Raw genomic sequence first — 24820 nt, 5'->3', positions numbered from 1 at the left:
GTGTCCAGCTCTGGGGTCCCACAGCACAGGAAGGATGTGGAACTGTTAGAGAGAGTCCAGAGGGGGCCACCAAGGCAACTGAAGGGATAGAGCAACTCTCTTACAAGGAAAGGTGGAGAGAATTGGGAGTAGGAGAGAATTGGGTTGAGAGAATTTTTTCACTGGAAAAGTGAAGGCTTCAGGATGACCTGTTTGTGGTCTTCAAGTACCTGAAGGGAGCCTTGAAGAAAGATGGAGAAGTACTTTGGACCAAGTGTGAGAACTAGAGGTAACCAAGACAGCCAAAATCCAGAGCTGAAGTGTAAAGAATAGATTTATTCCATTACCACTCTGGAAGAATGGAGACATATGCATTGCTAAGTTTATTCCATCTTAGCAGGGGCAAAAATTGCTCAGGGTAGCCTCAAAGCTCCTTATCTCTCCTTCTCCCAGCAGGGAGGCCCCAACCTGTGAGGAATGCCTTTTAAGTTTTTTACAGCATTCTGTTGTCTTCTATAAAACTTCCATTTTTCAGGACAGACAGAAAACAACCCAAAGAAAACACAACATGTGAAATTTTCCACACTGCATATTCTTAGCATCCTCCAGCTGCAAGGTTATCTTTAGTGAAAACAACTCTGTTTTTCCCTTCTCATTAGATCTTCCACTTTCAACCTTTTTCTTGCCACACAAGGGGAGTGGCAGTAAAAGGGGTAATGGCTTCAAACTGGAAGAAAGTAGGTTCAAAATAGATATATGGAAGAAGTTCTTTACTGTGAGGTTGGTGAAACACTGGCACACAGGTTGCCCAGAGGAGCCTTGGATGCTCCATCCCTGGAAGTGTTCAAGGTCAAGTTGGATGGGGCTCAGAGCAACCTGGTCTAGTAGAAGGTGTCCCTGCCCATGGCAGGGGTTTGAATTTAGATGGTCTTGAAGGTCCCTTCCAACCCAAACCTTTCTATGACTCTATGAACATCCCGGGTGGCAAATCTGGAACCATCCCAGAGAAAACCCCATGTGGGACTTCTGCCGAATCAACAAAGCTGAACACAAATAAGATCTTTTTAGATGGTCTGTAGAAACTGTTCCTTTAGAAACAAAAATGATCAGGTAGGACAGCTTTTGTATTTGGTAAATTTTGTATACTCTTTAAGGTGCTCAGTATGAATAGAACATGCACTTGCTTGAGTGATGACACAGGGTGATGGACCAGGTGGATACAGGAATTCAGCAGAAAATGGTTTGGGGAAATGTCACCAAGTATCCTCAAAACTGCAAGGATCCTCACAGTACAGATTATTGTCACCATCTGAGCCGTGGCCAACTGTCTTGTTCAAAGTATTTGGTTTCCCAAGTGAGCATTACTTTATGCAAAGATTTTACAAAAATTTTTAGACATGGTTTTTGTTTTGTTTTTAACAAACTTAATTCCTTGTAAATGACATGTTAGAGATGCATGCTGAGGGGTGAAGGTTGTCCCTTTTCCTAATCCTGCCTTTCTGGACATAAAATTCTGAGAATGCTGGTAACTTCTGTGCCTTCATCTCAAGAAAACTGATACCACTACACCTCAACAAACAAAAAACCAACCAACCAACCAACCAAACAGACAAATTGATTTTGCTTGTTGACAGGTGCCTTCAGAGATTTAAAGTTTCATCCTTCACACCAGTAAAGTTCATGGTGTTTCCTATCACCAGAAGACAAGCTAAAGCAATTCCAGTCTCTGCGTGACTCAAATGAATTTAGCAAGAGTTTGAGAGGATGTTCAAGTTGCAGATATTTGGAGGAGTTTGCTGTCTGTCTCATGCAAGGAGTAGTGCTGCTCAGCAGAAGAAAGTAAAGTGTGTGCTAGTCCAGATCAGTCAGCAGAGTGCAAGAGCAACCAGGGGGTTATTGTGTAATAATTTCACATTTTTTTTCTTTTTCTTGATCTGTAGGGTGTACCTGGAAATCCAGGGGAAAGAGGACCTCCTGGAAAACCTGTATGTAACTTCACTTCTGTATTACATCTTCCTTTTAACTCAGTTTCCACCTGTACACCTCACCTCAGAAGTGCACTTGGGTGCTTTTCTACTGTTGTTTTGTAGAACAGTAGAAAAAAGACTAAAACCCACTAAAGGTTTAGTGAAGGCTTTGGAATGGTATGAGAACAACTGGATATTCTGCATGTAAATAAAAGCCAGAATTTTAAAGGCACTTCCTTAGCACCACTGTACAGTACCAGCAAGAACTCATCTCAGGTTCCAATGAAAAGCATTGGTAGGGTAGGGTGGGAAGTACAAGTTCAGCCCAGTGAATCCTAGACAGGATAAGGAAAACCACTGAAAATCCAAGAACATGTTCAGGAAAAATTGTTATGTCTTGATGCCTCTTAAAATTGCCTGAAGTAATGAATTTCTCATTCCACAGGGTTCCCCACCCCTGCTTACTCCAGAGGACATAAATCTCCTGGTAAAGGTAATCAGCCTTTAATGAGGGTGGGAGTTTATGTCTCTGTTTGATTCAGACCTAACACTCTGTGATGGGAAAGTGTCTGAACTGCAAGTGCAAAAGGTGTCTTTAAACACTCTTTCAAAGCTCAAGACATAAGTCTCCTGCTTGCACTGGCATTGGGACATGAGCTCACAGTAGAGATGAAAATCCCTTCCCCAGCAGTGAAATGACCTAAAAAGTTCTCTATAACATCTCCAAGACTTTCTCAGCTCTTTCTGAAGCATGCATTCCAAGGAGAGATAAGCATTATCAATTTACATTATCTAAACCAGAAAATGGAAACCATTTTAATAAAATGCTGGATTTTTTCACATACACCTTCAACAGTGACGTTGTGGATGCAAATTTAGTTTGCATTGTGAATCTAAAAGGATGCAGGTAATTAACCCCAGAAGTACTTGTGATTCAAAAGTGATAATCTGTTTGCCTTTACTCTCCATGTAGAGAATTTTGTGATAAATTAGTCAGTCTTTGATAGGTGCTGACTGAAAAATCTCTATAGATTTACATGGGTTGAGTTGTGAGTTTTTTAAGCTGTCTTAAACCTGGCAAGAAATCTTTTCTTATTGATTGAAATAAACTAAAAAATTACCTTCTCTTACCAACAACATTAACCAAAGGGCCCTTTTAAGATTGCTGCTGTGAAATTACTCTTCTTTGAAGAGCTGTCTTTGTTTTGTGGACCCCAGTATTGTTCTGGAGGTTTCACTGTAAAGTGTTGCTTGGGACTTCTGATCTGGACAAGAGCAAGAGACTCAGTCTTGGGTAAAGGATGTCACTTTGATGTTCCTTCCATTGCTTCTATTATGGTTAAACACATTTGTGCATTTTTTCTGCTTGGTATTTTTTCACTCCATGCTTGGTACAGAAAGCAGCACCTTGAAATCTCAGATGAAATTGGGGCTCTGCTGTTATGGGTGTTTCTCAAGCACTTACACTGTAAGTAGATAAATGTGGATGTAGGCACTGAGACTCAGAAGGACAATTTACCCCACAGTTTTGCAGCAGATTATTGACAGAGCTGGGTGTTGTAGCAGGGGCTCCTGACTCTCCACCTGATGATGTGTTTTGTATTATGCTCTTATGGGCAGGATTCCCCCTTTACAGAAGGGGGTCTGCCTTTGAAATTGAAATTTCATAGATGGATTCAATTTCCTGAGGATAGCTGGAATGTAAAGACTGCTGAGACCATGCTTCAAAGATGTTTGGAAGGAGGGAGGTAGTGATTCTCCCTGATAAAATTTGGCCAGGACACTGTGACATTCACTTGGTCTTCACAAACTTCCTTGGATGAGTTGTCCTTAGCCAAGGTGGCTGCTGAATAATTTCTCCTGCAGAAACCCTTTCTGACATTGTGTTGCACCTGATTTTTCCCTAGAAACCTGCCCTCTAAGCAGTAACACAGATCTTTCAGCCTGCAGCAGACAAAGACTTCTAGTGGTCTTGTAGATTCAAATCAATGTTTTTCTTGATAGTCTTTCTAGGCTCCCTGACCTCCCCATCAGGAAGAGCTTTTCCTTGGTTTCCTGATCCTGGGTGACCAATCAGGTCCTAGAACTGATAGGAAACTTCCCATGGGAGCAGGTGTGAGCTCAGCTGCTGACCCTCACTCTGCTTCACACCGCCCTCATTGGTTCTTTAAGCCAGATTCACCCCAATCCTAAGGTAAAACAGCAAAGGTTTAAGAATTATACCAGCACCACAGTGCTGCATTCATAGTGGGTGTCCACAGGGTCTGCTAAGTGCCTGCAGCCTATTGCTGATGTGTTTTCCCATGTTCTCTCCCAGGATGTGTGCAGTGAGTGCCCTCCTGGCCCACCAGGACTGCCAGGCATCCCAGGTTTCAAAGGGGATAGAGGTCTGCGAGGACCACCAGGGAGAGATGGCCAGGATGGGAAACCGGTAAGAGAGCTGAGGGAGTCACCATGCCTGCATCTGCTGGGACCTTGTTTTTCTGTTACTATGGTTGATGGTTTCTCTGTAAGATGATTAATTTTTTTTTCATCAACAACCTGGTGAATCCTTTTTAGAGGCCTGTGGATTCAATGAACTAAACTAGTGTTTACCTGTACCTCTTGTGCATTGCAGGGGATTGCTGGTCCCAGAGGTCCTCCAGGCCCACCTGGGCTCGATGGCCCAAAGGTTGGTTGGTTTTCTTCCCTTGTCTGATGAAAGCTTATTTGTGACTAATTAGTCACACTAACTATTTTGGGAGCAGGTTACCCAAAGAAGTTGTGAATGCCCCATCTCTGGAAGTGTTAAAGGCTAAGTTGGATGGAGTTTTGAACAGCTTGGTTTAGTGAAAGGTGTCCCTGCCCATGGCACGAGGGATTGTTTCACTTTAGCAGTGTCTTCTGCCATCCTTTTATTCACACACAGACAGGCAGACACATCTAAAGGGCCTGATTCTTGGTGTTGAATTTCATTACATTGATGGATAGACTTGAGAGTAAGTTTCAACTCAAATTAGGTGAGAAAGAAATTAAAGCCTCAGCAGTAGCCACCATGCCTGTACCTCTCCTTTTTGAATCTGATGTCCTGGAATCACTTAAATTAAGGCTGCAATGGGCTGCTAGGCTCCAAACACACCATCTGCCCTGGTGGTCTTACCCAACAACTCCAAGTATTTCCTGAAATATACAGGAAAAACTTCTTTTAGCTATATGGTGCTGCTTCATGGTCTAGGACATAGGTGACCATAAAACTTCCATTGTTTGAAGTATTTCAATAATGTCACATCTCAAGCATTTCTCATAAAGAGGGCTGCCTCCAGTCTGCTCACAATGCCAGTGCCTGGCCACAGTTAAAACCTTTACAACTGCCTAATGTGAAATAAATCAAAACAAATCAATGAGGGAGAGGTAAGGTGATTTAATGATCAGCCACAGTTTCCTCCAGGCATCCTTTCACTACTGACTTACTGTCTAAAATAGCTCCTGCTATTTTAACATCTTTGTATTTGCACTTTTTAGAGTGCAGGACAAGCTAATAGAGTTTCATGAAATAATTTCATATCTTGCAATTAAAAGTGTGGTGGGGAGAGCAGCACAATCTCGAAAGTAAACACAGAGTTGATCAAAATGAAAGTATGTTCCAGGATAAAATTTACAAGAGAATTAGTAACCCATAAAGCCAATAACTGGCAGAAATGCCAAGCAATCTGAGACATACCACGTCTGCTGCTTTCCTATATTTCTTAAGGAAGCAGAGATTTAGGCAGAAAAATGGATTGACAGGTGAAATAACAGGATAAATTTCAAACTATACATGTGCATAAACTAAAATCAAGTAACTGATAAGTAGTCTAACTTGAATTCAATAAAAACAGTTATTAAAAAAAAAAGTATTTGAAGACCTCTGAGAAGGAGCAATCACAAGGTCAGTCTTTGTGACTCTTTTCTGCATGTCTTAGGAGGATCCTTGCAGTGGAAGACCCAAATTGCTCTGCACTTTTGACTCTGTGGTATATTGTCCTTACCAAGCTATTAGGTCCTGCTCTGAAAGAAGAGCAGTAGAACTGCAGATCTTTGCTCATGAACAGCTTCATTCCTTCTGGCCATATGAATTTGAGCTCTTTTATTAATAAATTGCAACTTTCTCCCCTTTGTCTCCTAGCTCTCAGGTAGCAAACCAGTGTATTATTTCCATGGCCAGCAATTCATTATTGCTCTCTGCATTGTTCACACCTTGCTCACCTTTACCTCAGTAATTTTCAGTGTCTTGTCTCATGTACCAAGCACTGGTAATGCACACATGCACATTTGAGCTTTCTGTCTCTGCCTGTGTCTCTAGAATAGAAAGAGAAAGAGGGGAGCACTTTCTGAGCATGAATTTTCTGGCTGCATCTTAGAAATGCTGGTTTTATTGCTGTTGTCCCTGAAGGGTGTGGGCACCTTTGTTGGGCCAGATGATTCTTTATCAAGATGTGATTTAGTGAAGTGCCTAATAACCTGCCTGGTCTTTAAGGATGTGTAATTCCTCTTTATGCTTATGATAATAAAACATTAAAAACCAGCTATGCTGGCTCTGCTCAGAGGCCATTTTCCACATATATTCCTGGCTCCAGCAGTGGTAGTGAAAGTCTGGAGAAGAATTTAAGAGGAGGGCAAGGAGGGCTCAGTCCTGATTCTTGAGTTTTATTCTTGAATGTCCAAGTGCTTTATGAGAGAGGTCAAAAAGCTGTCACAACACTGAATCTCATTGACTTTCATTGGCTCTTTTTTTTATTACCAGGGTGCTAAAGGAGACCGTGGCATGACTGGGGAAGTAGGAGAAAAAGGTGAACAGGTAAAAACAGAGTGTGCTTTCCAGCAGTGCTGTCACTGTGATTGGTCCTTCCTCAGTAACTCCTGTGATGCCTGTACAAGAGCATCGTTCTCAGAGGCACAGGAGGAAGATGGGAGCTCTTCATCACTGACAAACCACAAATGGGCTCTGTCAAAGAGTGAACCATAGCTCTACAGATTCCATCCTCATCTCCAATAAAAACCTCCCAGTACCATCTGTTTCCTCACCTCTGGACTGAATGCATTACATTCTCTACATTACCTAACCCTTACTCATTTCCTTGGATAATCCCTAGATGATTTCCAGGAGTTCAGGTGTCTATGGAGTGGAAAAGCCAGTGTCTCTATTTGTCTTAGATGGTGAATGTAAGGAGGACCTCTTTTAGGAGGGACTGAGAGGCCACAGGAAAGATGAGAATGGTTTAAATTAGAGTAAACTTTCGCAGTTAATTTTGCCAAGAGCTGAGTCACTGGTTCAAGGTGCAAATCAGCACCTCTTCAATGACATTTTTAGGACATTTTAAACAGGCTTGGTTTCCCAACTGACCTCCTGTCTTGTGCTCTCATCTGCCATTAGCACAGACTAAAAAGTGCATGGGAAGAAGTACACCTGAAATTTAACTATGTTATTTTTGGAAATGCATGCTTTGAAAACCAAGGTTTCACTTTAAAAAGCCTTTATTCTATTATAACCAGCTCTCTGTGAATTGACATTTGGTGTTACTTCATAATAATCACCAGTTAACTTTTATAAAAGTAGATATGTGACTAATGCATAAGGAAAGGCTCTGATTTCATTCCACAGGGCCACCCTGGAATGCCTGGCTTCTCAGGGGCTCCTGGAAACCCTGGTCCACCTGTAAGTTCCTCTGTTGCAAAGATGTTCCTGTAGTTTCTTGCTGATAAAGGGTGTTGCAAGCTCCATGGGGTGGAAAGGACCATTCCCATCTGTCTGTGCAGTGAATTTGCATTTTCCAGTGGGTTTCTCATGATCCCCTGAGTGTGATAGAGTTCCCCACTCATGGTAATTGCTATTTAATACATTGGCCACTTTCCACTGATTGCTTCAACTCATTCTGTAAATTGTTGCTAAGCTTCAGTTGCTCTCTTTATACAACACAAAGATGATGATTAAAACTCTTCCATAGGGACTATTTAGTGCATGTATAGGTGCTTTCCTGTATGTGGGGTAAGTTGTTAGTCTAGAACTAGCAGATCTGAGAGCATTTTAGTTCTCAATTTTGCACAGTGGTATGAGACTGGATTTTCTCCAGTTTTCATATTGTGTGAGTTACTTTTGAATTAAAAGGCCTTTTACATGTCCCTCCCCATACAGTCCTCATTCTTAGATTCTGCTCTCTCCATGAATAAAATTATGCTTCTTTGTATTTAAAAATGGGTGATAGTGCAGGATCAGGGCTGAGATCACTTGGCTCTCCTGCTGGCTCTCCTGCTTTACTCCCTTCAAGTTTGGGGATTTTTTCTGAGTCAAGGACTTTTCTCTCCAAACCACCTTTCATTGCCCAGAGTCATCACAGCTCATATTGCTGCTTACAGTGCAGTTTGGCTCTGCTTTGCTGAGGGTGTGCCACCTTCATCCCTTATGGGGATCAGCACAACCTGAATTCACATTGCACTGACTAAATGACAGGACATACCAGAAAGGGGGATTAGATTAAAATTCTATATTCATATGGTATCAGTGCCTAAAGGATGCTGGGTGCTTTGCTGCTGTGACAGCACATGAACTTGCTTTGTGGGTGATTTGAGCTCCCATGAGCATTATTTTAGGAGAAGTTAATAACAGACACATTTGCTGTGTCTCTATTAACCTAATACTGCTACAACTACAGAGCTGAACCAGTGGGATTAAAACACTTTAAATTGTCCTATGAGACCTCCTGAACAGACTCACAGCGAAAGGAAAAGTAAAACTGAGCCTGTCAAAACAGAGCAAAATGTGATGTCCCCTATACAGTTTTGTTCTTCAGCTTTTGCTGACTTTTCCCTCTGTCTGCATTGACTTGTGGCTCCAGGAGTTTGCCTGCCACAGTGTGTGCTTCATAATTTCTGTTCTCCCATAATTGCTGTTCTTCAGAGTTATTTTTGTCATGACTGGCTTTTTCCTATTTGTCCCCTGTTTTCAGGAGGAAAAGCCAAGACCAAACTCAAATATCTGACTATTTCTGGCTTTGGAGGCTGATTGAGTGCAGAGGTTGGCACTGCTTTTCAGTGATGGATGAAGAAATGGAATGAATGTTAAGCTGAGTGATTAAAGAAAGCTCCAGAGTTGCCAGCTATGTGTTGACAAACATATAAAATGCATTAATCATTCACATTGTTTCTGCTTTATTTTGTTTAGGGATCAGATGGGGCACCTGGACCAATAGGACCAGCAGGAAACCCAGGAGACATGGTAAGTTCTAAGCTCTGTGCTTCACTGCTGGCTTCACTTGGGTTTAGGTCTGTGAAGTAAAGCTGAGCTGGCATCCATGTAATATCCTTTGGAAGGTCTCCAGAATATTCAGCCTGCAAGTAGAACCTCCACAAATAACCACAGGTTACTGTTATAGCACTTTTTTTACTCACCAAATGAAATTCCCAGTTAGCCAGAGGATAGTCCAGCCCTTGGGACCTCTGTGGAGGTTTTTGTACCTCTTGTCTTCCTGTCCTTACTATTAACATCTCTTAGCCTCCAGAACAGGATTTCTAAATCTGTTAGGATGCTTCATGACCTAAAGCTAATACCTGAACTCTGTGTGGGGATTATCAAAATATAACCAGCAACCTGTTAAAGGATGTCAAAGGCAGACTGCTGACATGCTGGAGCCTGGCACTATTTCCTGGCACCACCAAAAATACCAGGTATAACTTTCAAGAAGCCCATGAAGAATTTTGGCATTGCTGTTTCATTTTAAGGGTTTTCAGATGCTACTTTATGGCAATGCATCAGAAACCCCTGGGAAAGACAGATAATCTGATTGATGCTAATTTCAGTTTGAAAAGTTGAAGATGAACCTTCCCTAAAGAATACTCCCTATTGAGTTGGAACAGTTTAAAACTGTGTAATTCCATTATGGATTTCTAGAGCAAGGTTTCCTAAGGGACAAAGTGCCTTTTGCAGAGCCATTTCACAACCTGATCTTCATCATAAGTAAACAGTGATGGTCCTTCTGATGGCTGTTATGAAATAGAGAGCATTCTCAGAGAGGCCAGATGAAATGAACAGGCTGGCTGAAATTCCATTTCAAATTGATGATAAGGTTGTGACACTGTGAAAGACCTGGAGTGATATTGTCCAATCCTGTGGAGTAAGGGGATTTTTTGGGAAGGTCAGCAAGGCACTTCTGGTAACTATTCATTTAAAAGGTATAAAATACACATCTGCTTCGTGGCAGGGCACCTCATCCAGAAACTTAAGGATGAAATATTAAATATAATTAAGCCTCAGAAAAAAAAAACCCTAATTTTTTTGGAGGTTTCTCAGTTTGTAAGAACTCAATGATAATAGTGATTTTTTTTATGTTTAAAGAGAGCCATCCATTCTAAACTAGAAGGAGTTCAGGAAAACCTCATAGACTGTGTGACATGGGCTACAAGACCACCTTCTCACAGTTGTCCCATCAGACTCTACATGTGATAAATCTTCATCTGATAGAAGCCTCTGAGGAACTTGCCTGACCCTCAGTGTTTGTTCTTTCTTTCCAGGGCAAAGATGGTCCCCCAGGTCCACAGGGCCCACCAGGGCTGCCTGGACTTCCAGTGAGTGTGATTAAGCTCCTTCTAATTCAGTACATTAAATTATTCATGCACACATAGGTATGTAAAACAAAGAGGTGACACTTCTGAGGTGCTTTGAGAGCCATGCATGGTCTGTAGCAGTGTCTGTCATGCTGATGCAATGTCCTTGTTCCAAGACAGTTTTTGTTTTGTTCCGGAATCTGCATTTGATCACTTTAAAGCAAAGTGTTAATAACAATGTGAATCAGGACTGTTCATTGCCTGTCTTCTCATTGGAAGAAATACTCTTATACAGAGCACAGAAATCAAGCTATAACTCCAGTGTAAGGGCACAGGGATTCAGGGACTGGGACATTGACTTTATCTGAATCCAGTAAAAATTATTCCTTTGCACTGACTCAGGTTCAAGTGTACTTTGGGCATAAACTTCTCTCTTCTGGAAAATGTAGCAGTACAACATTTTGGGATTTTTTTAATCTGTCATAAGGATACAGGCAGAGAAAATTCTACTGTAAAGTAGCCTACCTGAAGATAATGGCATTATAATGATTTATGGTTTTAGAATCCTGATTTAAGATTGTTGGCCTGCTCATCTTGTTGGAAAGGGAAATATTGCCATATTGGAAAGGGGGGTGAGGTTATGCCATTACAGGGTGTAGCAGGGAGACGTTTATGACTGAGCTATAGAAGTACGGAGGGTTTTGGAGATTTAGGCAAACATAAGTATGTCATGATGAGCAGACTTCTCACTCTGACAAAACCCCCACCAATCATCCTTGTCAATTTTACTCTGTTTTGCATTTCATTTAACAGGGCATTGCTGGGAATGATGGCAAAGATGGCAAACCAGGATCTCTGGGGGAGCCGGTAATGTAATTTAAAACTGTTTTGCTCAGTCAATCAGAAGCTGCATCCAGTTGTTGTTTTTGAAGCTGCCTATCTATGGACTCCTTAGGGGGAACAAGGAGCCTGTTTGCACATCTGTTTTTAACACCAGAAGAACTGTATTGTCTTGAGCGATTTATAGGCATGACACATGAGCAATCTTGAAAAGAAACTGTGTTCTTTTACTTTTACAACTACCATAAATACACTAAAACTTAGTGACTCCACTTTTACAGCTGTCTTAAACACTGCAGAGAAAGAAGGTTGTCTTGTAACATTAAGCCTAGTGATCCATCCTTTTGATAGAAGTTTATGGGGCATAAAAAGTTTAGAGGAGGAGTCTTTAAAGAAGCTGTTTGCTGGATTGCTCTGAGACAGTTCTGTTGCCCAGAATTAGAGTTTATATTTGATTTCTCTACTTAGTCTATTACTTGCATTTGCTGAGGGAAAAAAGCTGAACCACGAAGTTGTCAACTAAAAGGCAATGTTAGTAAATTTGGCAGTGGATGTAATTTCTTGCAACTGTGTGTGCTACATGAAGAATGTGCATCAAGTATCATGCATTGCCAGCCTCTTTCTGTGACTTGCCAAATGGGACTTGGTGGTTCTGGGAACAGCCAAGTTCCCAGGCATTAGGACAACTGCTAAGTAGAGGAGTGCTTGTCACAGAAGCTGCAGGTAGTTTGTGTTTGCACCAAACATCCCATTTCTATGTGCAGATGCTGATTTTGCATGTGCTGATTAGGTATTGGTGCAGCTCTGACACTGCAACCATGCACCAGTCCCGAGGTGTGAGGTGCCTCAGTAGCTCAGAGTGCAGGTGACAGTGCAGCTCAAGGTGTGTTTGGGAAGGTCTGTCCCTGCTGCTCCTGCTCTCCCTGCAAACTCAGACTCTGCCGGACAAGCCCTGGGCACTCACAGTTCTCAGTGATGTTCTGTCTAAGGGAGGGGAGTGGGAGGTTTCCAGCAGCAGTGAGATGGACCTGGGGCTCTCTCTAACACGAGCATTATTGTTTCCCACAGGGAAAGCCTGGAGAACAAGGGCTCCCAGGCCGGGAGGGTGCCAGAGGATTGCCGGTGGGTGCTGCTCTGAAGGGTTCCACCCACTCAGCCCCCTGTACTGCAGTCAGGGGGCATTTCTTGGGCACATGAGGTTCTTTACAGATGGAAACATATAACCAGTCCTGGCATTGTGACTAAATAAAATATGTAGATAAGCAACAACAATAGAACACAGACATTTCTGAATCATTCACATTGGAGAAGAGTAAATCCCTTATCTAGAAATTAAAGCATGTGACCTCATGCCACCCCTCCACCAGAAGTCACAGCTGTAGCCCTTGTGTTCTGTTACAGGTCCTCTGAAAGGGTGGGGACAGTAAAGTTTAGGGTTAAATAATGTATGGGCTGGACACACCAGGGATACACAGAGCACAGCCTTGGTTTTACAGCTTAAGAAGCCATGGAAAACTTTTCCTGTGATGTGGCCCTGCCTAATTGCTCCCTGGGACACAGCTGCTCCATGCTGACCAGTCCCTAGTAACTTTTGGCAAAACTGAAAAGGTTATTAAATGAACATTCAACCTAGAGTTTTCTTAGTCTTTCCTGCATCAGGGTGATGGATAATTATTGATTTCATTTCCTTGTGTAGGGTTTCAAAGGACAGAGAGGAGATACAGGTCCCCCAGGTCCCCGGGTAAGTAGCAGGTACCTCATGCACAATCCTTTGGAGAAAGATTGTGGGAATTGAAATTGCATTTTCTGAGGCAGTAGATAAAAATGATGACAGTGTTTCATGTGGCTGATGACAGTGTTTTCAACTATGGGCCACATCTATGGCACAGAAATGACAGCAGCTGTCTTCATTCCCTCTGCTGAACTTTTGATTCCAGGGAAGGTGAGGCAGCTGGTAGAGCTGAATCCTCTGATGCTCCCTTTCAGATACTCCTTTGTGAATAAGTCTCAAGGATGCCTCCATGCCACATCCTTGTGGTAAAAATGCTGGCAAAGTGAGGACCCCTACTGCACTTGTTGGACAAGCACTAGCTCTCCTCCACAAATGCTGAAGAAGTGTAAAATAAGTTCAAGTACAAAACTTACAGAAAAGTGAACAGAAATGTCCCTTTGGCTTAGTTTCCTGTGGGTCATAAAACCCAAACCTCAAGTCCTGCATGAAAATTTGTTCTCCACTCTGTTTGGAGCTCCTTGGTGTAAAAGGGAGAATACAAAACTGAATATTCTTCCACCTAATCCTGCCTTTTTTTACAGGGAAATAAAATTCTCTGCTTTCAGAAGCTGGTGTGAAAAATCCAGTGCTGGAGATCCTCATCTCTTCCTCATTATGATAACTTCTGTATCATGAATGTGTTGGTGATTTTCAGTGCCTGCAGTAGCAGTAGCAAATAATTTGCTGGAAAGCAGAGCACTGCCTTGTGCATCACTTACAGGAGATGTTTCTGAGATATTTTTATAAGCTGCATGTCATATAAGATGAACGAGGCTCTTGCTGGCTTTAAAAAAATTTTCACTGAGCTCAGTCACACATTGCAGAAACCCCATACCACTTACAGTGGTGATACTGGTCTGAATTTGACCTTGAGCTGATCTCTTCCCTTTTTGCTGAATTGCAGGGGGAGCCAGGTGTGATGGGTCCTGCTGGTCGTGAGGGGCCACCAGGGAAGGATGTAAGTGCACCATTTTGAGCAGAAATGAATCTCCTTCTCCCTGACAAATGAAAATTTTAATTCACAGTGACCCTGACCTGAAACAGCTGCAGAAACTCCAATAAAGGGTGAATTACTGCAGGGTATGATTTGTGCAAAGATCATTAGGGGAAACAAAGAATTAGAGGGCCTTTGTCACTGCTCAGCTGCTGGCACTAAAATGTCAGCTATATCTTTGGATAAGCAGAGAAAGCAGCATTGTGTGAAACCCAGGCTGTGCTTGGTAGCCATGGACCTGTCTTCTGGCACCCATCTCTGAGCAGAGCTCTGCTCTGCAGGTCCCACCAGGCCAGGCTCAATCACGCCTCCTCTGCCACAGCTGCACCTGACTGACTGTGTCGCTCCACTGAAGTCTGGGAAATACCTATGGAATAAGTTGCTGCTGCTCAGAGGAAAAGAAAGATGGTACAAACAGTCCCTCTAGCATGATTAGTGTCAAGTGCAGTCATATAACAGAGTCCTGGGAGGGAGCAGCTGACGTGGGATCCTGCAGCAGCTGCCGAGCAATGTTCCGAGCAGCTGATGGGCCACTGCCATGGGACCTGGAGAAGTGGCTTCTCATTTGCACCCCTTTGTGTCACTGGAAGCTGGTGTGCTGAAAATGGTACCCTACAAAGCAAAATGTAGGGCAGACCAAAAGGAACCACTCAGAGGAGGTGCAGGCAGCTCTGAAGCCTTCCTGGAAAGAGAATAGGCTCAATTCCTGAGAAATTCTCAATTCTTGAGAAATTTCAGATAATCTCTGTCCCTAAGAAATACATCTTTAAGATAATCTGATCCTAACCTGATAGAAATGGCTTCTGCTTGTAATCAGGTTGCATTTAGTGGTAGGTGTTTAAAATCCAAAGGGTTGATCTTCCTCATAAATAACTGAAAGGGGGCAGTAAGATTCCTTTAACCCTGTTTTCCCTAATATGTGAACAGTGTAATTTATCAGGAACATTTTAAAATGTTTGTTACTTGCCTCCATGTCAGCTCTTTCTCAATCACCTGAATACTTTTCTTCCTTTCAGGGTGATCCTGGTCCCATAGGACCACAGGGGCCTCGAGGACTCCGAGGGCAGCCGGTGAGTTCTCTCTCCTGACAAGCCATTTCTAGAGGTCCATAATAGTTCATAGAATGGTTTGGATTGGAGGGAACATTAAAGATAATGTAGTTCTAACCCCTTGCCCTGGAAAGGGGTGCCACCCACTAAACCAGCTTGCTCAGACCCCCATCCAGCCTGACCTTGAAAACTTCCAGGGATGGGATGTTGTGTGTGGTGGGAATGTTCTGCAGTCCAGAACTCTGGCTTGAAAGAAGAGAGTTTAGGAGGATTCAGACAATCTTTGATTGAAACACTTTGCCTTTCAGAAAGACAAATAAGAATAATATTGCTAGAAACTGATGAAGACTCATAATAGTGCAAAGGACTGATGGTAGCTGACTCAGTGGGAAGAACAATTCAATGGATTCTGTCAGGATGCAGAGTCAGAAATACTCGTATTTCAGTCCTGCCTCTGGAATCCCACTCACTTCTCACATGGTCTCAGTTTTCAAAGGTAGACACTCACTGTGGGTGCCCAGGCTGAGTTTTGTGGGGTCCAGTTGTGATACTATTCACCTGTACTATTTTATTACAGCTTCAGTGGAGAAACAGAAATCTAGTTGACATTTCAAAAAGTCTCATTTGGGATGGCTCAGAAATTACTTTTATTAATTTCACAGGGTGTAAAATTCTGTCTTAGAAATTAATCCTTATCAAATCTGAATTGATATCTCTGTTGCTGAACCAAGGCACGTCTTAAGTGTGTTGCAATGAGTGAGTTCCTTTCCTTCTTGGAAGACCTGGTAGTGAAACAGATTCCACAGCATGATCAGGAGGGGAAAATGCTGACTCAGAAATGCCAGGAGTTGGAGCAGCAGGTCCCTCCAAGCTGGGGGGGTTGGGGTTTAGATTAGACTGCAAGAACATAAGGAGACCTCCTGTGTCTACCTCATAATTGATCTCATTACTCCTGTGCTGCTGGCATCACTCACTATCATGTCATGCCCCTGCACAACACTAGCAGTGAGTAAAAATATTTGAAGATGGAAATTATCATAACTTCAGGCCACATTCTTCTTTTCATACTTGTATGTTGGAGGGCAATGTGTCAATTTCTCTTGTTCTTCCTTTTCTTTGTTAATTATCCAAAAAGGAGTGTGAGGCATAATTTTGAATATTGACAATACAAGGGCTGGTCTTTATGGTCAACTCCAGTAAAGGGAAAGACTCTGAGTGTTGAGTTGAGAGGAGTGTAAAACTTCATCTCACCAAAGTTTGTGGATGATTAGCTCAGCTGCTTTCTCAAGGAACAATGAGAAACAGGTCCTTTTAAAGGATCATTTCGCTCATTCTGAGTTGTCTGGTGTCAGGTATCCATCAAATGTTTGAACAAGTGTTTCTCTCCATTCCCCAAAAAAGGGGAAGCCTGAGATGATTTAAAAGAGTCTTATCTGAACAGTGGTGACCTGGAGCAGCCAGAGGAGGTGGCTCCATCTACCCAGAAGGATGCTGCATATGGTAAGGACAAGGGTGCAGGAAAGGAGAAGTGCTGGTTTGGTCCTCCTCAGGCCTGTGGATTTGGGTCCATGTATTGATTTTTTTCCTGAGATCAGCCATGCAATCAGGGGTGCAGAAGCTGTGAGGTCAGTTGGAAATAAGATACTTCACAGTCTGTCAGGAGAGGAGACTGAACAATGCTAAAGAAATCCCTGCTGGCGTAGGCATAGCTGAATATTTCTAGTTTTAGCATGCATTACATCACTAACCTTTTTTCTTTTGACACAGGGCAAAAATGGAGTGCCTGGCTCTGCAGGAGAACCTGGCCCAGCTGGTATCCCAGTAAGTAATACAAAGGGAGACTGCTGCAGCCAGGAGAGGTGATTGATGAAGTGTAGGTAGAGTGGATTAGTGTAACTGGTTACCATCCCTGAGGTTTCTATGTTTGAAGATGGCTGATCTGAAAATCAGTAGCTGGCCACAATTTTGAAGGGTGTTTGGCTACATTCCTGGAATTGAGATGCTAGCTGGGTCATCACTTTTCCCAGTGAAAGTTAAGTGTTCACAGCAAATGGAAATGATTGATTGCCTAGCATGGAAAAAAGATTGGCATGCCTCATCTTCACCAGTAGATTTAATTTTGCCAAGCAGAGAGCATGCAGCCAGCAGAGAGTTGTCACAAGGAAGGAGAGGGCCTCAGGGAGTTGGCAGGCTGCCATTGAGGAATAGTGGCAGCAGAAAAATCCTCACAGGCACTTGAGGGAAGAGCAGACAGCGGGCAGTAAACCAGGATCAGGAAGCATAATGAAACTCCCCTGAGGCCATCCTGTGAGGAAGAACAGCTTGGAAATGAGAAGCTGTAAGAAGGACAGTGGTTTGGTTGTTTTTTTTTGTTTTTTTCCTCTGTTCTGCTGCTGAAAATTGTCCAGAATTCAGCAAATCTATGCAAACATTCCTTTGTGCCCAGTAGCATCTATCACAATGCAGAGCTCTTCCCTCTCTTTGCCCATGGAGACAGTACAGCTTGCTGGACTGTGGGATTAACAGCAAAACAAAGGCAGAGCAGGAGGAATGTGAAAAGCTGCAGCAGGACTTCATTCTTTGTGACCCTTGCAAAGTCATAAAGCCACCCCAGCCTCGCCACAGACTTGTGCCCTGATCAAGCATCTGCAGGGATGTCTCAGAGAAGCAAACACCACAGAATCACAGAATCACCAGGTTGGAAGAGATCTACAAGATCATTGACTCCAACCCATGCTCTGACACCTCAACTAAACCAAGGCACTGAGTGCTACATCCAGTCTACACATCCAGGGATGGTGACTCCAACCCCTCCCTGGGCAGACAATTCCAGTACTTTATCACTCCTTCCATAAAATAATTTTTCCTAATATTTAACCTATATTTCCCTTGGCGCAGCTTGAGACTGTGTCCTCTCTTCTGTCAGTTGCTGCCTGGAGAAAGACCAACCCCCTTTCAGGAAATTGGTTTCAGACTAGAACCACCTTTCAGGAAGTTGTAGAGGGTGATAAGATCACCTCTGAGTCTCCTTTTCTCCAGGCTAAGCACCCGTAGCTCCCTCAGTCATTCCTCAACAGGATTTGTGTTCCAAGCCCCTCACCAGCCTTGTCACCCTTCTCTGGAAGTGCTCAAGCATCTCAACATCCTTCCTAAACTGAGGGACCAGAACTGGACATCACCTTTCTGTGTGGGAAGGTGGGACAGGGTGCTGCAGTCTGAGAGCCCTTCTGCATCAAAAAACAAATGCCACAGGCTTTTTGTCCTTGACATAAGCTCTTCTTACCTTCCTGAGACTGCTGCCATTGCTTCTTGCCCTGTGGATCCTTGCTCTTTCCTTTTCCTTATTTTCTTCTTTTTGTTACACCTACCCCTGTTCCCAATTCCTATCACTGCTTTTTTACCTTCTATGTCTTTATCAGGGCACTGTGGCTTTGGGATGCCTTGTGAATGCCAAGTGGGGATTATTATTTTAATCATCATAGTGTTATACAGTACCTATAGGATGTGACCCAGGGACTCACAGGCAGCTTCCTGCACAAACAGCACCACAGCAGCCTTTGCTCCAGAGGATTTAGAGTCCAAAAATAACATAGAGATTGAAAAAGGATAAAGTCAGATGGATGAGGAAGGGGAAATGATGAGACAGTGTTGGTCAGCAGAACAGACAGTCATCTCATCATTTTCATTCTCTGTCATTAAAATGAATCCTCTCCTTTTCATAAAGGTTATTATGGGAAGTGTCTCCTTGTGCTGTACATAAATCCATTTATTTTGAAATGCACTAATTTCCTTCACAGTGTGGTTTGACAAGCAAATATTTTATATTTCTATTTTGAAAAAAAGGAAGGTGAGGAAGGTTATCATGGCAATAAGGATTTTTTTTTTTCTACTTTCACCATTGCTGACTTGAAATCACAAGGTAAAACCTGCCAGGAGCCTTTTCCTTTTACATTTGCTGTTTGACAGTGCCCATCACAGTTCACACTTGCTCATGCTTAAGCCCACACACAACAACACAATCCAGCCCCTGAAATCTTCAGGGCAAGTTACACACCCCAAATCCATGTGCTTTGTGCCTGACAGGCTCATTGGTGCTCACTTTGCATGAGTTTTACTCTAAGAAGAAAAAGGGCTGTGTTCTGAACCAAAATTAGGGGACAAAGTTCTGAAAGTAAAGGTTAAACTAAGAGTTAAAACCACACCAGAAGTGTGCATAAAACAGTTCTGTATCATGAACTGTCACTTCAACTGCCCTGATCTGCAAGGAAAAAGGGACAGTTTGACAGAATATCACAAGAGATAAGTGAAAGAGACAGAAATTGAACCTGGAAATAAAGGCAAAGGAGAAGCCCTGTAGCTGTCTGTTGGTTGTATTCTTGGATTTGAGCAGTATGACCACCTGCAATGTTTCCCTGTCATCCCCCATCACAGTTTTCAACACCCCTTTATAAACCATGTGACACCACAACAGCCCTGGAGCACACCTCCTGCCCCTGCCATAATTGTCCCTTTTCATCTTCTCCCAGGGACCCTGCATAGCTTATTGATAAGGCAACCACAATACCTGCAACCTGCTTTTTTAAAATACTTTTTTCTTCCTTGTCAGTTTTGGGAGTCCTGCTGCTAAAATGAAATTTCCCAGTTCCAGTGTATCTGTACATGAATGCTCTGGGAAAGAGGTGTTGGGGAAAGGTCTGCTAGTGTCTGTCTCATTTCTGTCCTAAGGGTCCCAAAGGAAATAAAGGAGAAACAGGCAGCCCAGGACTCCCTGGCTTTATAGGACCCCGAGGACCACCTGTGAGTATGTCTGGGGATGGATTAGATCCTCTCTTTATCTGATTTTAAAGGTTAGACAGGAAGATGGGACATGGTCATCTTCAGTTAGGTTTAAAAAAAAGCATAAGGAGGATATCTAGCAAATCCAGAAACCATATAATTTTACTTCCAAAGGAAACTGAACTGCAAAAATAGCATTTTTCATATGGATGAGCAACCATAATCTCATGTATGGAGCTGCTACCTGCCAGTCAACCCTGATAATGTGTGCATTGATCAGACTGCTTCAATAGGCTTCTTAATACAGGTATGGGGTATTTAAGTTCTCAGACTACACCTCTGCATAAACCTTAGATGGGCTAAATAGGGAAATTGTGAGTGCTGATAATAATACAGGTATGTCTGATATTTGCTATTCTGAGGGAAATTCCTTTGTTGCCAGCAACAGAGGTACATTGCAATTAAAACATTCATATATCTCCCAAAGTGATCTAAAATAATAAATAATAAACCTATACTCATGACATTATCACAGCCTCAGAATTCAGTCTCTTTGCAAGGTGAGCAAAAGATGTTAAATTCCCCTAGAGGGATGGAAAAAGTGAACGCTAGGTAATTTTTTTTATTTCTAGATTTGTTGTGACAAAAATTTATAATTTAAAATATTTTGTATGTCTCTAGCAGAGCTGAATCTTCCCCAGGATGGTTCTTTTTTTCCTTCTGTATTTTTTAATATTTAATTTTAAAACTTGAAAAGGAGCTTTTGGATGCAAAGAGAAGAAAGAAATACTTCTCTGGACAATTAATTTTAAGCAGCAAATGTGGTGGCCATTTAAACTGAAGTGAGCCTAAGGAAAACTCAAGTGAGTTTAATGCAGCCTAATTTGGATCACACATCTCTGATTAGTTCCATTCCTCATAGAGACGTGTATGGATGCTGATACAGGTGAAGATATTATGTTTTCAGGGGAAAATACCATGTTATAGATATGATAATGTGTGTTGGCTGCAAACAGACTTAGAAAGATTATTTTTTCTGTACATGATATGGGAAAGTGGCCAGAATTTCAGCAACAACTAGTTTAATGTTCATTTTGCTTTACCAGTTTAGGACTGCAATGATTTTTTTCCACTGAAATACTAAAATGGAAACTATATTGTCTAAATATGACATTATAAATGCAAAAAAATATTTAAATAGATATGTATAAATAATTCCACAAGGGTACTTATTCAAATTAAGATTACTGAATATAGTTATGAAAGACAGGTGAGCACTTAAGCTTAAAATTCCTTAAACCTCTGTATGTGTTTTTCCAGCTGGTGTAATACAAGATGGTACTTCTACTGACAAAATTTACTTCACTTACATCTTCAGACACTTATGGGTATAATGCTGGTGCTCCTTAAGTTAAACAAGACCATATAAAGTGTGTGAAGCTTTGGGAATTGTTGGTAAGAAAAAGGAACAAAATGTATTGAAAGTAGGAACACACTTCCAGTGAAACATCTGCCCTCAGCTGGTTTGTTAGAAATTACTACCTGTTATTTATGTTTACATGGGATGCAAATTCACTAAAAAATGCTTTCCAAATAGCAGGATGTGTCTGTCCAGGAATGGCCAGTAGCAGTAGGATAAGGATAAATCATGCAAATCTGCTGCTGTGTTGTTAACACAAAGCAACACTTATGGGTATTAGGTAGAGCCATTCTTCCAGCTCCTCCAGTGTGATGCTAAATTCACTTTCTGTGTGTCTTAGGGAGAACCAGGAGAGAAAGGTCCTCCTGGAAAAGAGGTAAGTTAAATTCACAGTTGTTTCAATATAAGACTGGTGTCACAGGGAAAAAATCATCAAAGGTATTACCGGGGTTGCAAGAAATTGGGGTTTTTTCATAGCACGGTTTGGGTTGGAAGGGATCTTAAATATCATCTATTTCCACCCACCCTGCCAGGGGCAGAGACACCTTCCACTAGACCAGGTTGCTCAGAACCCCATTCAACTGATTTTGAACCACTCCAGAGATGGGACGTTCACAACTTCTCTGGACAACCTGTTCCAGTGCCTCACCACCCTCACAGTGAAAAATTTTTATCAAATATCACTCTTTCTGATTGTGCAGCCATTTACCTCTTGTCCTATCACTACAGTCCCTGACAAAAAAGTTTGTTTTTCTTATAAACCCCTTTTTAGTACTGAAAGGGACTCGAAGGCTCCTGCAGAACCTTCTCTCCTTCAGGCTGAGCAACCCCAGCTCTCTCACCCTGAATGCACAGGAGAGGTGCTCCAGCCCTTTGGGCATATTTGTGGTCTCATTTGAACTTGCTCTAACAGGTTCATGGCCTTGTTTATATTCTGGCACCACAGCTGGACACAGCATCCCAGGTGGGGTCTCACTAAAGGGGAGTGAAGGGAGAAAATCACCCTCCTCAACCTGCTTGTCATGTGGTTGGGGTGGGGGTTTTTGTTGGTTTTTTTGTTTGTTTGGAGTTTTTTGTTTGGTTGGTTTTTGGGTTTTGTTTTGGTTTATTTTTCCTTTAATTGTTAATAACTGAGAGCAAAAGAGAAAGCTCTCAGGAAACTGTGGGGTTGTCATGGAAATAAATTTTCCTGGGGTCACAGGAATCATTACAAAGGCATATGTTTCATTATTTACTCTTATTATGGATGGTTCTTTTATGCTTACCTTTATTTTCTTGCAGGGCACACCAGGGAAACAGGGTGCAATTGGCTCCAAAGGAGAGAGGGTAAGTTGGAGAACATTACCAGTTATTTCATTATGATGAAATAAAGAGAGGTATTCTGAGTTGGGGCCTGGGGGCAGAGGTCATTCAAAAGTGAAGCCAGTGCTTCTCAGTCTTCCAGGTCTCTTTAATCATTCTCCATCAGAGCAATTTGTGATTCATTTGTAGTGCACCAGATGTTGCACTCAGCAACTTTGCCAGCTCAGCTGTGAGTGTTTCTCTGTGTTTGGAAATCAGAAGTTTGCTTCTTATTTTGTGGTGGTAATGTCCTTCTCTTCACTTAGGGAGAACCTGGCATCAAAGGTGAAAAAGGCCTTCGAGGAGAAAAGGGTCCTCCAGGTGATCCTGGGATACCTGGCCACAAGGGCCATCCAGGACTGATGGGTCCCCACGGACCTCCAGGAGACACTGGGCAAGTTGGACCTCCTGGTCCTCCAGGGCAGCCAGGATTTCCAGGACCAAGGGTAAGGTTGCCAGAAAAAAGCTTTGTACAGTACTTTTGCTGCCACAGGGATCAGAAAAGTGCCTCAGAGTACACTGAGGATGACAGAAACTGGAGCAGGAGCATGTTTTAATGGGGAGGCAGTGCTTTCAGCTCTTAATACCCATAAAGGGGAGCTGTGTAAGGGATCAGGGAATCATGGAATCATAGAGTGGTTTGGGTTAGAAGAAACCTTGAAGACCATCAGTTCCACCCCCCCTGCCATGAATGGGGACATTTTCCACTAGACCAGGTTGCTCCAAGCTGTGTCCAGCCCAGCCTCAGACGCTTCCATGGATGGAAGTTAGGAAAGGCTTATGTGGGTGTTGACTTGCACTTCAGGGGAGCTAAATAATCCAGACTCATAGTCAGTGTGGCCAGTTGCTGACACCTTTTACCCCTAAATGCCTAAATCCGGTCCTGTGATGTTGGCCGTGGCACTGGAGTGTAAAAAAAGATTCTTTCTATGAGGGCAATAATGTGTAGCAGTTCATACAGAGGACCAATACCTTCTTCTGCTGCTGGTTGTTACGAGAGAAAAAATGCTGAGCCATGGAAAGGTCACTGCTCTATTCCTGGAAGTCCTGTAGTCAGCTCATCAGAATTCATGAAATACTATTTTTGTTTAATATTCTCCCTCTTTTTTTTTTCCTCCCCCTGCTGGGAAACAGTCTCACTACTGAGAATGCCTGAGGGTGGTTTATGTTGCAGAATGAGAAAAACTACCAACAGCAGTGAAGCCACTGTTCCTATCCTGAGAACGAATTGGAGATCATCTCTGAGGAGAATAAACAGAGAATAATCTCTGATGTAAAAACTGACTAAATTTTAGACAAAGCATTTCTTTGTGTTTGAAATCAAGTGATGATTATGGAAACTTAATTTAACTAATGGGGTTAAAACTTGAAAAGATAATTTTTAAGCCTTTAAAGTATGCTCCGCAATTATGTTTACTTAGTGGGATATACACTAAGAGCCATCAAAAATGCTTAGTACTTAATGATAAAATTGTTTCTTTTGTCACCAGTGACACATCGTTTTCTCATGCAAAATTTGTGTCAGGAAGGAGGCGGTAAATGGACCAATTCTGTATTTATCAGCAATGCTATTGATTAAAATTGAAATGTCACTTAGTTATTTAATAAGATACCATTTTTTTAATGAAGAATAACTTCTGATTCAGAAGAGCTCACTAGGTTTTCATAAACATAGGGAACACAAACTGCATCCTTTTATGTTAAAAGAGTAAGGGTGAGGGAAAAGCAACACTTTTGCAAGCAGTTGATGCACAAAAGAATGCAGTCTTTAGGTTGACCAGAAGTACTTTCAAAACTGACAGAAATGCAAAAAATTATTCTAGCCAAAAAAAATGAAAAGTATATTTTGAGTGGAACATCTCACTTTCTGATTTCTAAAAGAAAATACTTGATCTTTCTGCTTGAAAATGGTTTATTGTTTAAGCATAGCTGCAATTTTCTTTTGAGTTCTTACAAAGGCAAGAGCCTGGCAACCCTAAAACCTGTTTTTTATTATTATTTACAATCTAAAAAATTCTTCCACCTATAAAAAATGCTTTCATAATTTTTTTAGTTGCATCATCCAGAGTTGTAGTTCACATTACTTTGAGTTTTTACAGCTATTACAGCTGTACAACAGCAGCAGCA

General features: G+C 42.1%; 1 protein-coding gene across 1 annotated transcript in view; it reads left to right on the top strand.

The window, feature by feature from the left end:
- The window catches only part of COL22A1 (collagen type XXII alpha 1 chain), a 207546-nt gene that overhangs the window by 166050 nt on the left and 16676 nt on the right, over positions 1–24820 (top strand). The window contains exons 43-60 of the mRNA XM_066566730.1: positions 1920–1964; positions 2392–2439; positions 4264–4377; positions 4564–4617; positions 6709–6762; positions 7567–7620; positions 9124–9177; positions 10470–10523; positions 11316–11369; positions 12411–12464; positions 13039–13083; positions 14018–14071; positions 15124–15177; positions 16924–16977; positions 19882–19953; positions 21693–21728; positions 22634–22678; positions 22960–23139. Of these exons, the coding sequence (XP_066422827.1) occupies positions 1920–1964; positions 2392–2439; positions 4264–4377; positions 4564–4617; positions 6709–6762; positions 7567–7620; positions 9124–9177; positions 10470–10523; positions 11316–11369; positions 12411–12464; positions 13039–13083; positions 14018–14071; positions 15124–15177; positions 16924–16977; positions 19882–19953; positions 21693–21728; positions 22634–22678; positions 22960–23139 (1125 nt within the window). The remainder of the gene's footprint in view (positions 1–1919; positions 1965–2391; positions 2440–4263; positions 4378–4563; positions 4618–6708; positions 6763–7566; positions 7621–9123; positions 9178–10469; positions 10524–11315; positions 11370–12410; positions 12465–13038; positions 13084–14017; positions 14072–15123; positions 15178–16923; positions 16978–19881; positions 19954–21692; positions 21729–22633; positions 22679–22959; positions 23140–24820) is intronic.

The sequence above is a fragment of the Molothrus aeneus genome, chromosome 1, assembly GCF_037042795.1.
Source record: "Molothrus aeneus isolate 106 chromosome 1, BPBGC_Maene_1.0, whole genome shotgun sequence".
NCBI lineage: Eukaryota > Metazoa > Chordata > Aves > Passeriformes > Icteridae > Molothrus > Molothrus aeneus.
This window is presented reverse-complemented; position numbering and strand designations above follow the sequence as displayed.